The sequence below is a fragment of the Strongylocentrotus purpuratus genome, unplaced genomic scaffold, assembly GCF_000002235.5.
Source record: "Strongylocentrotus purpuratus isolate Spur 01 unplaced genomic scaffold, Spur_5.0 spur5_scaffold_7, whole genome shotgun sequence".
Lineage (NCBI taxonomy): Eukaryota > Metazoa > Echinodermata > Echinoidea > Camarodonta > Strongylocentrotidae > Strongylocentrotus > Strongylocentrotus purpuratus.
Window position 1 is genome coordinate 24,620,883 of NW_022145613.1, and position 19,924 is coordinate 24,640,806.

Sequence of the window (19,924 nt, forward strand, 5' to 3'; positions counted from 1 at the left end):
TTGTAAAGGGATCCGGTAACTTTATCTCAGATTCTGAAACAAAAATCCTGTATTTAGTTCATGCTGCAATGATAATTATAAACCTTTAGGTCAGTCAGGAACCCCATGACTTCTACAAGCCGATCGTCTGTCTGATTAAGAAGATATTTATGACTGGAAATCGAAACCAAATGTTGCGTTTTCCTAACGGTTTTCATAACACTTCAGTCTGTTGGGAAAAACGAATAAAACCGGTCACAGATTTCGACTTTTTTGAGGCACTTATTGATCATTTTGAAGCGCAATTTTGTTCGGGCTTCAATATTACACCATAACACAGACACTGATAACACGTAGAGCCGTGCATCTCAGATTTAATATTGTTAAACGAGGCTTTTAAGCATGATATACGCCATCGCAGGAACCATCGGTGCGTAATAATCTCCATTACCGAATGTTTTCAGCTTCTTGTACAGGACTCGGGCTAGGTTTCCTATTCGTGTTTACTGAAGCAATGTAAGCCATTGGTGAGATGGAATGTAGAAAAGTTCTATTCCTAAACAATGCTCCGATTTCGTAGTGTCTATACCGTCTTAAGAACACCAAGGTTTGGTACCATTTACGTATACGTAGTTCATCTAGATGTATGCATAGACGTATCTCCGACTATAGTGAGCTAGGTTAAATTGTACAATCGAATGTGCTGCATTGCAGGACGATTTGGCGGACATCTGCTTCGTTGAATTCCCAAGACTCTACGTGGAATACAATTTCCCTGCCGTGTAAAATCTACTGGAATCGTTAAATATTTTGATTTTGTATCGATCTCGCCAGTTTATGTTGTCAGCGACATTGGTCTGTTGTAGTTTTTTTTTCGCGCTGTAGCCAATACGGCTTGGAACTGAATCTCTGTTACATGATCTTCTTCTTCGGGTCATCATTTTTACTTGCACCATATAATACTTTGGCCCATATTCGCACAAGCCGTCCACCGTCGGAGGCATAACCCTTGTCTAGATGCTGAACAGGCTTTGACCAGTAGCAGAATAGAAGTAGAAGTAGAACTTAGAAGTTACATCTGCCTCGACCTTCAGATTTGAAGATTCTTGCAGATTGCTGACTCAGTGTGTGTGGGAATAGCTGGGTTCGGGTGCACCGTGCATAGAAGACGCCGCACCGACAGAAGCAGTACACCCAAGAAAGGGCCAACAAATATGAGAGGTTGCCGAAATCGAAGAGTGATGAACCTGAACTTATCACGAAAGAAGTCAGTGGCCTTGTTGATCGTGATAGTGCATTTACTAATCGTACTTTTTGGAAAATGGGAACAGCATGTACGTATTTTTCCTTTTCCAGTCCTAGAGCAAAAATCGAAACCACCGACTCAACAAGTAATGCAATGCAATGACACCTACAGTACCAAATTGATGCCAGCGGGAACGTTCCCGCTCGTAGCTCTTGCAAGTTTTCCCGGCTCGGGAAACGAGTGGGTGAGGAACATGATCGAAAGAGCCACTGGCTATGCGACAGGTAGTGTCTACCACATCCAGAGCTATGAAAAAGGTAATGATTATCCGAGTTTATGTTCAGTTTTTAATCGTTTGTTTTTTCAAACACAATAAGTGGTACAATTACAAATTCGAAATGCTTATTTACACGTCAAAGTTTATCGTGCTTTGAGTTTTTTGTCCACCACATTTATTTGGTAGTAGACTGTTTTCGAATTCTTAGGGAACAATTTTCGTTTAATATACTTATTGAATTTTGATACAACTCTGTTACGTTTTTCCACTGTCTCTCATTATTGTCTTCCTGGAGTTGCAGAATGCTCACATGCCTTGTTTACTTGTCATAGGTAATCATCAGTTCATCATATCAACGTTCACAATCTGGATAATATTACACCTAAAGCAACCATAAAATCTAAAACTGTCATTCTGACAAAAAAGCAAAATATACAATAATTCGGGAAAAGCCTGCCAAGCTACTAGCAAAAAAACCCGGCTTTTATTTCATGGGTTTTCACAACACTCTTCGAAATTACTGCCCTAACCCGACTACTGATCGCGGGGTTAAACACAAATTGGGCTATGTTTCCTATCGCTAAAAGCATATCATATTTACAAGTATTACAACTTAATCCTGTTTCTTTTAGGAAGATAACAAACTATAGGTTAAATTTATGTATTTAACGTCTATAAAAGATGCTAGTATGCGTGTAGTGGAAGGCTAGAATGAATTTTCTCATTCACCGCACCCTTTTCAAGCATCTTCCCTCTCTTCATTCTCAAATTAATCGCCTCTGTCACAGCGGAATTTAAGTATTCCGTCTTGCATGCCTTAAAACAACTAGTGTTCTCACTTATTGTGAGCTGACAAATGCAGAATACCGAGGACGCCGAGTGTTCGGGACCCTAGCTAGCTTGGCTGATATGTTTTACATCATTAGCAGCTTGGAAAGAGGTCACAAACAATAGACCTTGATTATTTATTGCTTTGCATCACTACTCATAAAGGCAAAAAACAAAACTGAATAAATACTGAGATTCGAACCCACAACTCCAACGATGTATTACGCTGTCGTTAACGATTGAGCTAACGATGGGTTGAAAAAGGTGGCTTTGTATGATTATTATAACCCTATCACTAACCCTAGCTAGACTCTTCTGATTGGCGGCTCAAATGTGCGGAATATTCTGCAGTTAACCTCGAAAGGCTATAGAGTACCGAAGCTGTGACGTCATAAAAATCTATTTTAAGAATTTCTTCATTTTTTCTTCATTTTCCGAAAAAGCATCTAAAATAATGTCCAAATGCCGAAAACCAATTGAATATGTTAAGTATGGGCTGAGATATGACCATCTGAATGAATATATCTCCTATAGGAACTCAGTGTTATATGCTCTGGCTCCCAATGGTTAGGAGCCAAAAATTTAGAAATTCTAAAAATAGAATTTTGATGACGTCACACTTCACCACTCTATGAGCAGTGAGCTACATTATGCACTCACCCCAAGAGAAGGAACAAAGACTGCATAGTTGTCGTCATCTGAAGGCGTCTAATCTACCGTGTAATATCATTCTATTTACTTCTAGATTTCATCGGAGAAATGCAAAATATTGCAGCAGGCGAGACAATAGTCTCCCAGATGCACGACTATTGGCTGGGATACACGAACAAAAGAGATGGCCAAATATCCATCGAGAAAGCCATCTTGATCATGCGTAACCCCTACCAAGCAATGATAGATGAGTTTATTCGTTTGGGATTCGGGAAGAAAGGCATTGTCGACGAGAACAGGTTCCGGAGCGAAGGTAAATCTTTAGCCTTTATACGCCCCACACAAATTATGTCCCTGTGTCACATTGCATTTATTATGGGGTAATCTATACCTAAGGCTTCTAGGTTGCTAAACTGTAGAATTGTCTATACCGATGTTAAAATGGTTGACATAGTGCTAAACAAGAAGGGAAATGATAAATCTTCAAATGAATAATCGACTAATATTATAAACATGTACCCTCATAGGTTAATATTGGAATATGCGTCATAGTAACCGAAAGGGCCCCGTCTTATAAACGTGTTGCGATTGATGACAAATAAATTAATAAACTATTTCCCACCTCTTCAGTACAAAGGTGCGGTAAATATAAAAATAATGTAAATTAGTTGAATCAATCGCAAATTTTAAAGACGGGGCCTTGGCCTCCATCTATGGTAATTCTCTTCATTTCTTTAAAGTCGCAAGATCTGTACTCGATTTTGTGTTTGGCTACAGATTCCTGACAGTATCTCATTAATTAAAGCACTGTGACCTTTCAAAAGCACTATAATTGTTAAACTTTGATATTAATTTTGTTACATTCTTCCACAGCCTGGTCCGTGTTTGTGTCTGAGACTTTCAAGTCCAAACGTTGGCTGGAACTACCTCGAACTCTGTTTGATATATGCAATCATGACGGCGCCGATTCCCTTTGCAGGTCCATTCTTATTGTATACTATGACAATTTGGAAAACAAATTGGACGATGAGCTGCGCCGAATTATGAAGTTCCTCGATGTTGATGTTGATGAGCATCGTTTATCCTGTTCAGTGGCATCCGCAGATGCCTCTCCACATCGACCACACCCACCGAATCTGTCTTTTGATCCTTTCACCAAAGAGCACCATGAAAGGCTGGATGAAGATTTAAAGACTTTTCATCAATGGCTAGAAGTAGAAGGACTCGCTCAGTCCCCTCCCACATTTTAGCCTCAAGGTCCTAAGGTGATTTAGGTGAACTTCCTTTTTCCTCACATTGGTGTAGAAAGGAATCAAGGAGAAATCCAACCTTAGTAGCGAGTCGCTCTAATAGAAAGCAGAAAATCACAGGCGCAGATTGGTGATAGTTTCAACTAAATCTAACCAACAAACCATGGAAGATCACGAGTTTATAACTACTATGTTCATGTGGGAAATTAAAGTAGGCTGATTTGGTAATGTGACTTTGATGAAGTGCCGGGCAACTATATGACTCCATTAGACACAAATTCTAAGATGCCATTTTTTATTAAAAAATGAATGAATGATTTAACTCGGGGGATCTTATCTGCTCTTTTGGAGGACCTATAATATGCTATTCAATAGCGCCCCAAGCGAGAAGGTGTTTAATAGAAAACTAAACCCTCTTTTGTTATTTGTTGTTGTTTTTATATGTTTGATTTGTTGAAAGTAACCTACCAATGTGTAGTAGAATGGTGGGAAGAAGATCAATGTCCTAAAAAAAATAGCGTTTCAAAGCAAAATAAAATCGTCTTTTATCAGTTTCTATTTATTGATAATAATTATAACATTTGGGAATGTCCCAATGAGTTTGATTTATATATTGTTTTGTTTGTGTGTAGACTCATATTGCGGGGATTTATGCAACTGAGTATAAAAGCCTTTACGGTGAGCATTTTATCATAAACATATGAATAACATGGAAGCATTATTACATAGACCTTGGTCAAATATTTAGGGGATATACCCCCTCCGGATCTCCGCTTTAATATGATAGAGACCAACTGACTTTTCATATTCTAAAGGAACAATGTAACTGCAATGAACTGATTCCCTGTGTCCATTCAACCGATAAATCGGGTCTGAGAAATATTGGCACTGTGAAATTCAGAACTTCAGAAAACCGAGCACAAGTAAATGCGCTGAAAACGACATCGCGGATGCAATGCGAGGTAGAAAAGTCATGAGGAAAATCATACAAAATCAAACTGCATGCCAATTATCTTCCTTAAAATGATTCGTCATATGATATAATATGTATCCACATTAGTATTTACATAAGGTTCAATAGATTTAATGTTTGATCTCGGAGGCTTAGTTGTGGCTTAAAGGCATCGTTTAACAATGTTAAGGCCCGGTCACACAGCCCTCCACGGGCGTATCGCGGCCGAATCACGGCCAAAAATTTCTGACCGTGAAGCAGACGCTGTTGGACGCTTTGAGGTCGCGATAAAGACGCGATACAGCCGTACTTTACCCGTCGTTACACGCGGTAAGAAATTCACACGCGGTTGGCCGCGCGAAAAAGTTTTGGGCTGCCCAAAAATTTAGACCGCGGGTAATCGCGGGCGGTACACGTGGTACACGTGGTACACACGCGGTAAAGACGCGGTACAGACGCGGAACGAACGTGCTAGGACGTGCTACGGCCGCGGTTAAGACGTGGTTACATGCGGAATTGGACGCGAAATTTTAGCGGGTAATCGCGGGTGGAGCACGGTCATAGCACGTTTGTTCCGCGTCTGTACCGCGTTGTTATCACGTGCATTAGCGTGTGTACCGCGTGTAAGCGTGGTAGGCCGCGGTACCGCAGCGCTTCACCCGCGATAAGGACGCGGAACAGTCGCCGGCGTCTGTTCCGCGGGCATACCACGGGTAAACCGCGGGTAAGCCAATTTTGCACATTTTCCACCACGGGCAACCGCGGGCAAAAAAAAATCGCGCAATTTTACCCGCGATACAGACGCGAAAGGCTGTGTGACCGGGCCTTTAAAAGCTGAGATGCATGGCCCTATGTGTTATCAGTGTCTGTGATATGGTGTAATATTGACGCCCTAAACAAATTGCGCTTCAAAATGATCATGAAGTGCCTCAAAAAAGTAAAATCTTTGAGTGATCGGTTTTTACCATACTCATTTTCCCCACTAAACTGTAGTGTTAAAAAAAACCGTTAGCAAATCGAAAAATGAAATTTCAATTTCCAATCATAAATATCTTGATAATCAGACAGGCGATCGGTATTACTTGCGAGAGTCGGAGTTGAGTGGTGTCATATGTATGTGGTAATTCAGGTGGTGATGGAAATCGTTTTGATGTATAAGTTCATGAACTCTATCAACTTATAATTCTGAAGACTTAAAGGAGGTGTAACAATTTCTGTTTTAATTTTAGAATCGCTCATTATCGCAGGATGAACTATGCCAAGCTACAATAGCCATGTTCAGAAGGGGGCTTGCTAGTAGTTGTAAGTTAATTCATGCAGCAATAAATATCTCATGTATATTTCACTTACACCATTAGTTGTTCACACCCTCTTACTCTGATCATCTTGCCACGATTAAGTTAACACGACCTTCCACCGACCAGCGTAACTTCTTGAAGTGGTGGCGCCCGCACTAGTCGACCTCAACCCACCTTACGCGCATTAAAACAGTGCGAAATGTAATCTTCATTTTCGATTGTAACGAACATCCCTCGTGAAAGGTTACAAATACTCCTGAGTGCAAGTGAGAGCATCCACACGGTCAACTTGAAATACGCTACCCTCTAGTCGTGTTAGCGCGTTACTGTATACTGTAGTGCTACATAACATTTCGTTTCAAGTTGAATGTACCTACATACATTTAAGAGCGTGATAACGAGCTAGGCACCCGAAAATTAAACTGCCAATATACTAACACTATATGATAGAAAGAAGAGGCGTCCTTCAATTTCTGTGATAGTAACGCAGGTAAATAACTTTATTTACTCGCTTTATCATAATAATGATTAACCAACCATTTGGAACAGCATTTGTATGCTCTTACCAAAATAAAGGAGCCATTCATTCAATAAAAAAGACCAACAATGACAAAATACACCTCCGCACAGGGGCACCGCTAACGGGGTGGGGGGGGGGGGGTGCGACACCCCATCAATCAGGATATTTATTGCCTAAAACCCCTTGGCTTCCGGGGCCCGGCCCCTGGACCCCACGCCAATGAATGATCTGCCAGTGTCACCAAATAAGGTATCAAAGTGTGCTCGTCTGACCGTAATTAAATGCTTAAAACTCCTGAGCTTCCGGAGGCTCCGTCCCTTGACCCCCGCTGGGGCATTGCCCCTGGAACCCACGCCAATTTATGCTCCACCTGCGTCGTTCACTCGTGCGATTACATTCGAAATAAACTTAGTGTAGGCGATAAGTGTCACGCAGTGGTAGTTGGTGTTGTAGACTTGCAGCCGTCGCCTCTTCCATTGCTATCTGGCTGTTGCCAACCTGGCCAATAATAAGAATGGCAAATAGTGGTTATGTAGCAAGTAGCCTGTTCTTCGGATTTCAAGAGATCTGTTATCGAGAATGCATCATTGTTTTGACGACATTTCTCTTTGTTCGTCTCCTTGTTTCCCGTGGATTGTTTAAAAAGAGTACCCCTCCTTCTAACCCACCCCCACCGTCTCCAACGGGGCTTCCATTTTTCGGGAACCTGTTCAGTTTCCAGGAGGACATGCGGCATCTCTTTCGGAAATGGACCAACGAGATAGGGGGTATCTTTCGACTTCGGATAGGGCCGGTGATGGATATCGTGGTGATAAACGACGTCGAAGCGGTCCGGGAAGCATTTGTTGAAAAGGCAGACGCCTTCTCTGATCGCATGGTACCACCACTACTCGGTGAAGCACTTGGCAAACGAGGTAATAACCACTTATACAAGCACAAGAAAACATACACTCGTAAGTCATTTAGGACGAACTGGTAGTGAATACACATAGGTTACCTTTCTACACGTAATAGGACTGTAAAAATACTAGCTAAAGGATAAAAAGTATTTTCCCCAATAGACTGTAGTGTTATGAAAACCGTTAGGAAAACGCAAAATTTGAATTCGATTTCCAATCAAAAATATCTTGATAATCAGACAGGCGATCGGCTTGTAAAAGTCATGGGGTTCCTGAATGACCTAAATGTTTATAATTATCATTGCAGCATGAGCTAAATCTAGGATATTGTTTCAGAATCTGAGACAATGTTACCCAATGCTTTTAAAGAGAAGATTGAGTTCTGGGAAGAGGTGAACACACATTTGTGTGGAAGAACATCCGATAAAGAATGTTCCCTGAAAAGCATGGCTCTTCAAATGCCTTAATATTCTAGATATGGCATGCAACATCATGAAAATCGGTAGTACCATATACATCTTTCTGTTTACAGTGCTTGTAACTTTATCAAGAATGGGCCAATTTTTTTTAATCATTTTGATGATTCCAGTATCTGTCATTACACACATCAATACTTATATGCTAGATGATCAACCTTTTCTGATCGATTTCACAACGTTTCTTTCACAATGCAATCGCATGACCAGAAGTCAACTTTATCTTTAAAGGAAACGTACCTCACCCAAGAAATAAACGTGCTTGTTCTGAGATATTTGTTATATTAATAATATAATTAATTAATTAATTAATTCCCATTAATTAATTTACAAGATTCCCAACCAAAGGGTATGAGAGAGGCATAAATCAAAAATAAATGTACAGTTTTTAGATAACGTGACGTACGGTATGATGCCGTTTATCAAGTAAATGTATTCAAATTAATGGATGCTTCCTTCCCAGGTACGTGTGGTCATGGGCGTCAATCCGAGATTGAGCATGGGGGGGGGGCACAATAACATGTTGATACACACACACTCTCTCTTCAGTTATTCTGTTCCACGCTTTATTATTTTTATTGGTGACCGGTTCATTTATTGTCATTTTTATCAGCATTTAGTCAGGGTTTATAGATTTTTAAGTTGCTACCACATTCTTTCTTTTCATATACGGCATCTGCCTATTTCTATCAAGAAATTACAACAATGTATAAACATTAACCGTTTGGCTTTTATCCAAAGAAATGTTTGCATTTTTTTATGAAGTAAATTTTAGAAACCAAAAGTATCTAAAAATTATGAAGACGTCGTCATTGCTGCTGACTTAATTGCAGCCATTTATGTTTCTATTTTGTCCTGTTATTTATTTTAAAGTGAATTGAAGATCGGAATCCAGTTATAGTGCCATTTCACTCATGATCATGATAATGAATTCAATTAAGTCAGTACACGTAATCCTATATCAACAAAATGCTTACACACTTTTGAGCATAGGTAAGGTGTCCCTTACTTATGTTATTTTTGTAATAATAATGTTTGTTATTGTTAATATTATCATTATTTTTATAACTATTCTTTTCATTATTTTAATTATCATGATAATTATCGTTAATATTATTATTATTGTCATTATTATTATTATTACTATTGTTATCATTATGATGAATATGAACATGATGATTATGATGAGATTAATATCATTATAATTATTATCATCGGTTTCATAAGCATGATCATCAATGGCAGTATAGTGTAGTATAGTACATGTAGAAGTAGTAGTGGTATCATTCTGATCCTGATTATCCTGATTATCTTTTGCAATACGTCTAGAGGATACAATCATGACAATTGAAAATTTGTCATGATTCATTGTCTTTTAGCTTACCATTATATGCATCTGGCTCAAATTTTGCTTCGGTATTTGGTACTGGATGATTAACATGGTCAAATGAACGTGTGTCGTATTCATTCTAGTCTTTTTCATTGGCATTATGTTTTATTCATTCTAGTTCTAATTTTTTCTGATTGTTTTCAAGACAATATCTTCTTTGTCGATCATAGTGCTATATAGCTTGATATCTCATTGTAATGTTGAGGGGAAAACAATCCAAGCAACGATTTCGGAATTATAGCGACAATCATTCGCATTTGCTGCCCTTTAATATATACTACCAAAACAAGCAGCTAAGGTATTAATTATTTTTTCCAGGACTCATGATAAATTCGTTTAACAGTTGATTCCCCTCGGTTGACTTTTTGTTCGGATTATTTAGCCAGGAGAGATAGAGGTGAGCGGTCTCACGCTTAATGACGTTGTATTGTTATTATTATTTGTTCATCGTCTCTACAATGCTCTTTGAATAAAAAACAGCTTTTATTGTTAGGCTTCCTGGTAGAAGTTTCAATTGTTGTTAAGCAATTTTTGGTTGCACCCTGTAGATTATGATGATGTATTTGATCTTGTTTTCAATAACAAGATCAAACACGTGATGATAATCTACTGGGTGAAGGCCAGTAAGTTCTTTACAACAATAAACAAAAATGAGGTGATATTCGAAGCCCGGCCTCCACTCCGTGAACCGAGGGACACCATGCGTGTTCCCAAACACTCTGGCTCGTAACGAAAGAAAAGGTCTACCCGTATTGACTTTACACACCGGACTTTTGCTTAAAAGGGGGGCGGGTGCTGAAAAAGGCTCGTATAACAAAAGAAAACGGTCGACCCGTATTGACTTTACACACCGGACTTTTGCTGGAAAGGGGGGGGGGGCGGGAAGGGGTCGCTTGGAACACGCATATGCGTACCCTAAATAACACTGAGTGGGGGGGGGGGATTCGAAGTGGCGTACACATGGCAATCACATGGTAGATAAATGATCATCAGTACCGGGTCTAGTAAATTAAAGAAAACTGAATTAGAACCTGGGCCATAGGCTACCCCTTCTGTCTTTCACCCCCCCCCCTCTCTCTCTCTCTCTCTCTCTCTGCCTCTCTCTTGTCATTGCCTTCTTTTCCCTCGCTTCTTGCCACGTAGTATGTACATGTAATGTGTATGCCTCGATCATAGAGAAAATAATACTAATATCGCTGAAATGATTCTTCTCCTTCCCCCTTGTTCTTCTTTTTCTTCTTCCTAGTAGACTAGTAGTTTGCTTAATTTCAAATGATTACTCGCTGTTTGCTAGGACCATCGCGTATAATAATCTGTATGGGTGCCATTAGGAGCGCTGTGCCGTTAATGATAACGAATCATTGACAAGAAATATAGGAATTTTAGGGAATACTATGATTTATCAACAACATGAAACAAATAGTAAGCATCTAACAACTTCAGATGTCTGTTTATTATGATTACATTCTGAGTCATTTCAAGTTAACTAAATATTTTAAAGTATTTTTGCATTCTCTCAAAAATGCCGTCAAAAGTAACAAATGATCGTGTCTTGGCTGGTCTGTTACTGATTCCTACACAATAATTATAACACATATTGGCTATGACGTCATTTTTCAGAACGCCATTTGTCCCTTTTGCGTCCTTTTCTCCCTTGTAATTTGACAGTGACATTCCAAGTTGCAATACGGCAGTGCCCCCGGAGCAAGATTTTTAAAACCTGCCAAGATGGCCATTCTGGCGTCATTTTATACTCTGCATTGGGGACTTTTAGATTTGCGTGGACTGATACGTGTGACGTCCATTCAAGTCAAGGCAGTGCATTAAAAGGACGTCGATCGTATATCAATCCCCATTGTCTTCGTGCGAATCTAAAAGTCCCTACTATTGTGTTAGTATGGACGGTCGTTTGTGCCACAACACGCGTCATGATCAGTAGGTGTTCATCATGCACCCAAATCCCATTGCTAGTTTTGCACGCAGTTCTTGAGAGCCCTACTTCTAGGTATCTTCCTCTATCCCAATTTCCCTCAAAATAATCACTCCGACATCGATAGAAGTGCTACATAAATAACCTTTGTTTCCCCTTTTCAGGGAATGCTTCCACCTGTGCATAGAGTACATTGTTTGTGTATAAATGATTAAGGATTTCATAACTTTCATGAGCACGTATCCAGTATTTTGTTTACCCCTTTATCTGCCCGTGCTCAGACTGCAACTATGAACTGGCTTATTGCCAGAACGCAAATTGCAATAAGTTAGTGCTCTTCTGTGGTAAAGGTTTCTCATAAATTAGATAGATTTGTCAACTGCTATATTTCACTATTTTTCAAAAATATTGAAATATAGCAGTTGACAAATCGAATAAGTTACAGTTTTTTTTACCTGTTAATAATAATAAACAATACATAAGATTTATAAGGCGCCAAATCCACTTGACAGTCAAATGCTCAAGGCGCAGCTTGCGCAAAAAAAATGAAATACATGATACATAATATACAAAAGTGCAATAGGAAAGGTACAGACATGAAAGGTAATGTTAATCAATTATAAGGTAAATTAAACAGATATTTCTTAAGATTATTTTTTAACACTTCAGCAGAACTGCAATTCTTAATACATTGAGGGAGAGTATTCCACAGTGAAGGCCCAGCATGAGCGAAGGTTCGCTCCCCCACTTTGCTTTAACCCTAGGAGTAACAAGTAAGCCTGAGTTTTGAGAACGTAGCTGTCTAAAGGGAAAGTAACGCTTGATCAAGCCTATGTTGTACTACGGAGCAGAGCTATGCATACAGTGGAATGAATAATAGCAAAATAATCTTGAAAACAATACGTTCTTCTACGGGCAACCAATGGAGTGATTTCAGGACTGGTGTGACGTGACTATACTTGTTGGACTGGGTCACGACGCAAGCAGCAGCATATTCTTCACCAAATATAAGTTCTATCTTGTCAGCCTTGACTTCTCCTGATTGAAAAGTAAAGGTTTTGTTATTGATTTAAAAAGTCTTTCCAACTAAATATGATACATGTAAAACTTAAACTGATAAATTTGGTAGAGGGTTTTCAATGTCCAATATCACCAAATCTTCGAGGAAGAAAAACTCGACCAATTTTGTCTAATTTGGTATCATTTGCCTTCCGAAAAGATTTGTTATCTACTGGTATCGGTACCAGAAAATAGAGAATCATTTTTGAAGAAAACTTATAACAAAATTTGATATACATACAATTTGTTTAAAACGACGATCTTTTGTTGACAATGGATACATATATGAGATCTGCTCCATATTCTTGGACGTATTCCACTTTGTTTTGGTGGGCCGTCCTGTATCATAACCTCGTATACTAGAAAAATACCCTGTTAACTAGCGCATTGCTGAACACATGTAGGGTTTCATGCTACTGGTGTTGTGTAGATTATCCCAGATTAGTCAAGAGTAGATCATACCGGAGGAAAGGGGAAATCTGTAGCAAAGTAATATTCTACCCGAGTTATTTTGATCATTGTCATTTTACGTGGTTCCCTCAAAATCTGATAAAATAAGAATAAAGGAATAAATGAACTCCACAGTCAGATCAATACTAGACATTTCTATAGAACTTTTTTTATGGTATTGAAAGTGCCCTTGACTTGATTTTTCTTCCTCCAAAAGGTAGCCTCATTTGGCCGGCAGGAGGAGGATGGAAAAAGACCCGTAAGTTTGGGCACAGTGCCTTTAGGAGTATGGGACTTGGTCACAGGAGAATCGAGGAGAAAGTCGTTGAAGAAGGAAGAATTCTTGTTCAGGCATGTGAAATGAAGGAGGGCGAGCCTTTTAACCCCAGAGTCCTCATCACTAATGCTGTTGGCAACATGATAGCATGGTATTTTCAGAATTTATGTTCTTTATAAGAATTGTAATGGGTATAGGGACTAAAATGCTGGGTTGAACCTTGTCACAAGGTAGAGTTTTCAAAAGTAATGGCGAGTTACCGAATTAAACATAAATATTACATGGTTATAATTTTATACATTTATGGTAGACTTTTTTTTTTTTTTTACATATTCAATCAATCATAGTTCGAATAATTTCACATAACATGCCCTAAGAATAAGAGTTCCTATTTTTCACGAAACATGGAAAATATCCGTCACGTCAATTTCAGGATACAAGAAATGGTTAAAAGTTGTTGATCACCGCTAATTTCATTTTTGTAACCACGTTCAAATTGATGATGTTAACGGGAATAACATATGGACATTTTTATCACTTTATCTCTCCCCCGCCCTTTCTCTTTTTTTTTCTCTCTCTCTCTCTCTCTCTGTTAATCTCTCTCTCTCTCTCTCTCTCAGCCTCCTAGCTACCCCTTTATACCCAGTTCGAATTACGTTCATGACATTATTCGTATGAGTAAATAGAATAATCGAAGTATGATTCCCCCTCATCATGCTCATGTGAAGTTTGCTTTAACTACCTACCTCTCTTCTCCCCATCTCCACCCTCATCTCGAACGTACCCCCTCCTCTCTCTATCTCTCACTCTCTCTTAAACATCACAGTTTAGTGACTGGATCTCGCTACGATTATGGTGACCCCGATTTCGTAAAGATCGTCGGCGACATCGAGCGTTTCTCTCAGAACCTCTCACTGACATCTCTCGGTAACGTTTTCCCGCTCCTCTATTACACCCCACTCTACACCGACTTTCGGCGCCCTATGCGAGATATCATCTCGTACATCAAATCAATGGTCAAACAGCACCAACAGAACTTCGACCCTCTTAACGTTCGAGACATAATCGACCTCTACATAGTCGAGCTTAAGCAGCAACGGGAGCAACAGATTCCTGGTACTGTAGAGGAGAACCTGGAATGGAGGCTGAGTATTGAACTCTACATAGCCGGCATGGTGACTACCAGTGATTCTATGCTATGGGCTATACTCATCGTGGCACAGCATCCACAGCTAATGAAAGAAGTAATTGAGTACAAATAGGTTGATTAGATATGCATGTATGAAACTTTCTTAACACTGATTGAAGAACATTTACAGAAATCGCACCGTTACTGATGCAAAATCATGGAGCACCTTTGGCATGTTACACACTAGTCACCATTTAGATTATTACCTGCTAATCAAGCCAATGTAGCAATTTGTTTTTGTTGACTGTGTTTTGCTTTGCTTTGTACTTTTGTTCTTCTTTTTTTCTTTGTTATGTTTTGTATTTGAACGATTTTATTCTCTTACTTACTCCGTTGACGCGTTCCTTCGTCAAATGAAATATATATCTGTGTGTGCAACCATTAATAGGGGTTTAACATTTACGTCGTTGCAAGGTGCAAGGCTGTTTTATTTTTATTGTTCACTAAATTTCATTTAAAAAAAAAAATCCTCTGATATTTGGGAAGCCACATCATGACCATGTGTGCATGGCAGTAGGCCTATTAAATATTGAAATGCTATGATAAGGCTTAAAGGTTCCTTTACCGTACTATTGTTTCATTTTTTCATTCACTGGACACAACAATACCGCTACGAGTTGAAATCTTTGTACGCATATGCTACTTTGCAATCTCATTGATGCGTTTGGTGCTACACCAAGCAGGCATACAGTTTTTGTATCTCTTCTCTGCTGAATCATTTCAGATCCAGAAAGAAATCGATGACGTCATCGGTGATGAACGATCCCCCAAGATGGCTGACCAAGATGCATTGCCTCTCATTGTAGCAACACTCATGGAAGTGAGTCGAATCCGCCCAGCAGTACCTCTGGGCGTGCCGCGATTGACCAGCCGAGATGCTACACTACAAGGATACCACATTCCGAAAGACACCGGTTGGTATACATTATTGTATAATTATTATAATAATATTAATAGTAGTAGTAGTGGTAATAGTACTATTTTGTACCAAGAGAAGCCTCATTAGTGTTAATGCTGTTCTTCCTGAAGACCCTGCAATTATCATTACTTCAGCGATTGCCAGGTACTCTTTTACAGTAGTATATGTGATTTAATGTGGACGTTAGTGCGGGGCTTAGATTTAAATCATCGACCGTTTAATTGAGATTTTATTGGCCTGGTGAATCAATCTCAAGACTACGACACCGCCAAAATTTGGCAGAAAATGTCATGTATTTTTCCATATTTTTTCATTGTATATGGGAGAAAAACATTAAATCCCTGAGTGTCCTTTCTTTCTTCCCGGTATCTCGGGATATGGATGTAGTCTAAATAATACCTGAGTCACACCAACATACTGACTCTATACTGACTCCTAACCGACAAATTATTTGCCATTCGAGGAATGACTGAGGTATTAGCACGACTGATTTTTATGCCAGCTGTTTGCTCAATTAAGTGCAGCCATGTATGCACATCCCATTGTCAGGCCTCGACCAATTGTCAGATTTATTTAATCCTTTTAATAACAGATTTTGCGTCGACAATAGGGGTCAGAGTCCCGTGCGTCTCCATGAAATCTGTCTTTTCATTTCATATTTGGTCTAATAAAAGCTCTAATAGGGCGATGAACTCAATACAATTATATCATACAATGTTTGATTTAGTCTTCTCATTTAGCCTTGTTCTGATATGGAACGAGTTGTTTTGTTAAATGATGACCTTTACAGAGTCTAATAACACAGAGCTATCCAATTCAATTCAATAAGGAAGTTTACATATAGCACATGGTACAAATGACTTCAAATATCCACAGATATTTTACACATGGAGAAGTTCCACTTTGAGCATCTTAGAATAATAACTGCCAAAGTCCTAGATGTGCTTCATGGCTTTTGTTTGACCTCTTAAAAAGAATTCTTCCACCTGCGTATCATAAAATGTACCGTTGGTGCATAAATGAATATGAATGAAAGGAACAACATAATCCTTAAATGAAGGTTGACCCTACTAAAGCTAAGTTAATATCTGTAGATCCTTTTTTTCTCCAAAGATCCCTGTCTAAGCTTCTTCGTTTAATAGCGCATTAGCCATTCATATTTTAAACGTTAAAGAAAACTGCGCCGAGTTTTTTCCGGCATATCTGAACGAGCCTTTAGGCAGGTAATAATTTGTCAAGTTTCTTTTCTGAGACGATTGCGAGACGCCATTTTTTTTTTATGAGACAGCAATACCAAAATAAGTGATGAATTTTTTATTTAAACAGTTGTTATCATGAACCTATGGGAGGTTCTCAACAGTCCGAAGTACTGGGACAAGCCTGAAGAATTCAACCCGTATCGTTTCCTGAGTGAAGATCGACGGAGCGTGGTGAATCACCCTGCTTTTATTCCATTCGGAATAGGTAGGCGAAAGTGTAGCTTTATTCATTGAAGATAGCATATTGAAGATAAAAATAAACCCTTATTATATATTTTTATTTATTTATTTATTTATTCATTTGTAGTTTTATTTTTTACAGGGTAGCAGTGTCAGTTTAAAAAAATGGTTTCCACACTGGCTTTGTTGGCCTTTACAATAATATGGTTGAATATTGGAGTTAAAGACAAATTACTTCCTTAAAATAAATCTATATAGTACCACATGATAATTTAAGTCAAACTAAGATTAATATATTAATATTGAAGGCGAAATCTAATACTTCCGTTGACTAAAAAACATACAAAACACACTACAAAACCCACAATAGACAAATACAAAATAATGAACTAAAAACTAAACCTAACCATAGGTAACCTACAATTTAAACTAACATCAGTAAAGAAAAAAATTGGTGATTTAATTACAAAAGTAGCAACATATGTAAGGAATTTGTCGTTGATATAATTGATATTTTGATATGTACATTCACATTCGTTGTCAATATGACCATACTTTATTGTCATGATTGTAGATAGTGTTCAACGGGTATGTATACTGTGGGAGTAAGACTAACGACCCTGCAAGACGAAGACCTTTGTTTAGCTTTGCATTCTAAAACTACGAAAAAGTTTCTATCGTGTTCGACTCGGTGTTAAACAAATTATTACATTCAAGTTTTGGAGTAGACGACAATCTCAAATAATTCAGGAGGGAGGAAAGCAGAGGAGAAATATGCCCCTCATTTATCAAGACTCTGATGGATGAAAAAAAATTCGCTTTAACAATGTTAGCGTTTGCATAATCCTAATTTCTCTGATATGAAAACAAAAGTACCCGGGAATCGCACGCACGGTTTATTTTTTTAGTGTAATACATGCATTTTCAAAGTTTCCCCTGTCATTGTGCTAGGACAAGAGAGTCAAAGGCTTTAAAAAAATGTAACTCAGTTCATATACTGTCCATGTTGACGCTCATTTAATGAAATAATGTTCCAATACTTATTTATACTATTACAGTTCTTGTTTTCTAAATTAAAAATCAGCTGTACTATTGTTTAATAGACCCTCTAACGTGTTGGGAGCCCCAAAACTTTGATGGCAAAATTTCACTTAAATTATATCGTAATGTGAAAGAGGATGTCATTTAAGACACATTTGTGCAAGGTTTAACAAAAAATGTGTTCGAAGTCGAATATTGATAAAAGAATACAAATTTAGGTTTTCTGAGTATAACAGAAAACCTAAAATATGTATTTAAACAAATTCAATAGTTGTCTTCAAACAAATGTTTTGGGGAAAATATCTGCAGAAGTATCTCTTCAAAAAATAAATGACACCCTCTGTCACATTATGATACAATTTTAGTGAAATGTTGCCATCAAATGTTTGGCGAACTTGGGGTTCCCAACACTTTAAAAGGGATTTAATGTATATTAAACAATCGTTTTGATGTATATTTTTTAAACTTAGAAGTTGACATCTTAATAAACATCTCCTGAGTAAAACATTATATGTTTTAATTATACAGGACTACGTGCATGTCTTGGCGAAAAGCTGGCGAGGATGCAAATGTTCATAATCTTTACAAGCCTCCTGCAGAGATTCACGTTTTGTTTGGCAGACGACAGTCGATCGGCCGGCATGAAAGGCAAGGCAGGAATGGCTTACTCTCCACTAAAGTATGATATCATCTTAAAGAGAAGAGAAAACAGCGATTGATTGGGAATGCAACCATGCCAATTCGCCTTTTATAAAAAGAACAGATAGCACAATATTTTCGCTATGTATCCTTCATTTCAGTATGGCCAACGTTTATATACACGTGGAATAGGATCTGCACTTAACTTGGGAAATTTATTTTAGCCGAAACTCTTTTGTGTATTGTTTGGTACTGGGTAATCATTTGTTAATATAAGTGTATTATGGCTAAAGATAATTATTTTGAAAATATACATTTTCTTGTGCAAATAATGAAGAAAATTCTTTATCCTGTACATAAGTCTAGATGATCTTTCTCTTTTGTACTCTTATATTTAAGTAGAAAGTATGATAATAAATTGGTTAATACCTTATTGCTATGTCTCTATTTCTATGTGTACTCGAGGGGATGTTCTTTATAAATATGTTTCTAAAAAGTATTGAAGGGATGCAAGTCATTCATGAACTGTTATTATTTGTGACGCATGCTTAGTTTTGTTCAATTTCAGAGCAAAGATTATTAAAAATTAAATTGTTGTCATGTGGTAGGAGAAGTACTTGGTAGACTGGTAAACATAACATCGCTACTTCTTTGTATTTAGAAAGCAAACTGCTTCCATTTAGAAGTTTAAGGATCTTCCCATTCTGTTAAGATGAGAACATTTAGTGCTACTAGAAAATCCATATTTTAACAATGTGTACAGAATGATTACGTAATATGTTTGATTTAATAGTGATGATTTTCATCCAAGCGACCAAGGTATTGGCTGTTGTATTTTAAGAACAATCTTTCTGGTAGCTGAGTTACTTAAATAATGTGATTTCAAATACAACGAGAAAGTAAATTGTAACACGATCACAAATGCTAATGAAAATTAACTTGAGGCAATATCAGAAGCCTTGTCCATCACCTATTGCAATCTTTGAATTACTATGTAATGTAAAATAAAAGCAAAGTTGATTTTTCAATAGTGTTTGCGATCGTGACTTGTGCATATGATTATATTTATGGTAAGTTATCAAATGTTAGTTTAGTTGAACTTCATACAAGATATGATGGCAGTACTCTAAAAATAGATACTTGGTTACTCTATATATGTTACTAAGGAGTAATACTCAGGAATTAAATGGCGTTTTCTCGCTTTCTTAACATTCA

The 19,924-nt window shown here is 38.0% G+C and overlaps 2 protein-coding genes across 2 annotated transcripts; both read left to right on the forward strand.

Annotated features, from left to right (window-relative positions):
- Positions 1 to 547: 547 nt before the first annotated feature.
- On the forward strand, positions 548 to 4,811 carry LOC577240 (WSC domain-containing protein 1). Its single transcript, XM_777481.5, has 3 exons — positions 548 to 1,542; positions 3,076 to 3,294; positions 3,855 to 4,811. The coding sequence occupies exons 1-3, from the start codon at positions 1,194 to 1,196 to the stop codon at positions 4,229 to 4,231; spliced, it is 945 nt and encodes a 314-aa protein (XP_782574.5). The 5' UTR covers positions 548 to 1,193; the 3' UTR covers positions 4,232 to 4,811.
- A 2,439-nt stretch (positions 4,812 to 7,250) lies between these two features.
- Positions 7,251 to 19,924, forward strand: LOC577176 (cytochrome P450 2U1). The gene is made up of 6 exons (XM_777420.5): positions 7,251 to 7,915; positions 13,423 to 13,633; positions 14,309 to 14,726; positions 15,396 to 15,585; positions 16,917 to 17,054; positions 18,599 to 19,924. The coding sequence occupies exons 1-6, from the start codon at positions 7,516 to 7,518 to the stop codon at positions 18,787 to 18,789; spliced, it is 1,548 nt and encodes a 515-aa protein (XP_782513.2). The 5' UTR covers positions 7,251 to 7,515; the 3' UTR covers positions 18,790 to 19,924.

Excerpts from the sequence above, each read along its gene's own strand:
- LOC577240 (XM_777481.5), top strand. The coding sequence starts at position 1,194 with ATGAGAGGTTGCCGAAATCGAAGAGTGATGAACCTGAACTTATCACGA. Across the intron at positions 1,543-3,075 it reads CATCCAGAGCTATGAAAAAG|ATTTCATCGGAGAAATGCAA; the intron begins GTAATGATTATC and ends ATTTACTTCTAG. Across the intron at positions 3,295-3,854 it reads GAACAGGTTCCGGAGCGAAG|CCTGGTCCGTGTTTGTGTCT; the intron begins GTAAATCTTTAG and ends ATTCTTCCACAG.
- LOC577176 (XM_777420.5), top strand. The coding sequence starts at position 7,516 with ATGGCAAATAGTGGTTATGTAGCAAGTAGCCTGTTCTTCGGATTTCAA. Across the intron at positions 13,634-14,308 it reads GTTGGCAACATGATAGCATG|TTTAGTGACTGGATCTCGCT; the intron begins GTATTTTCAGAA and ends TAAACATCACAG. Across the intron at positions 14,727-15,395 it reads ATCCACAGCTAATGAAAGAA|ATCCAGAAAGAAATCGATGA; the intron begins GTAATTGAGTAC and ends GAATCATTTCAG.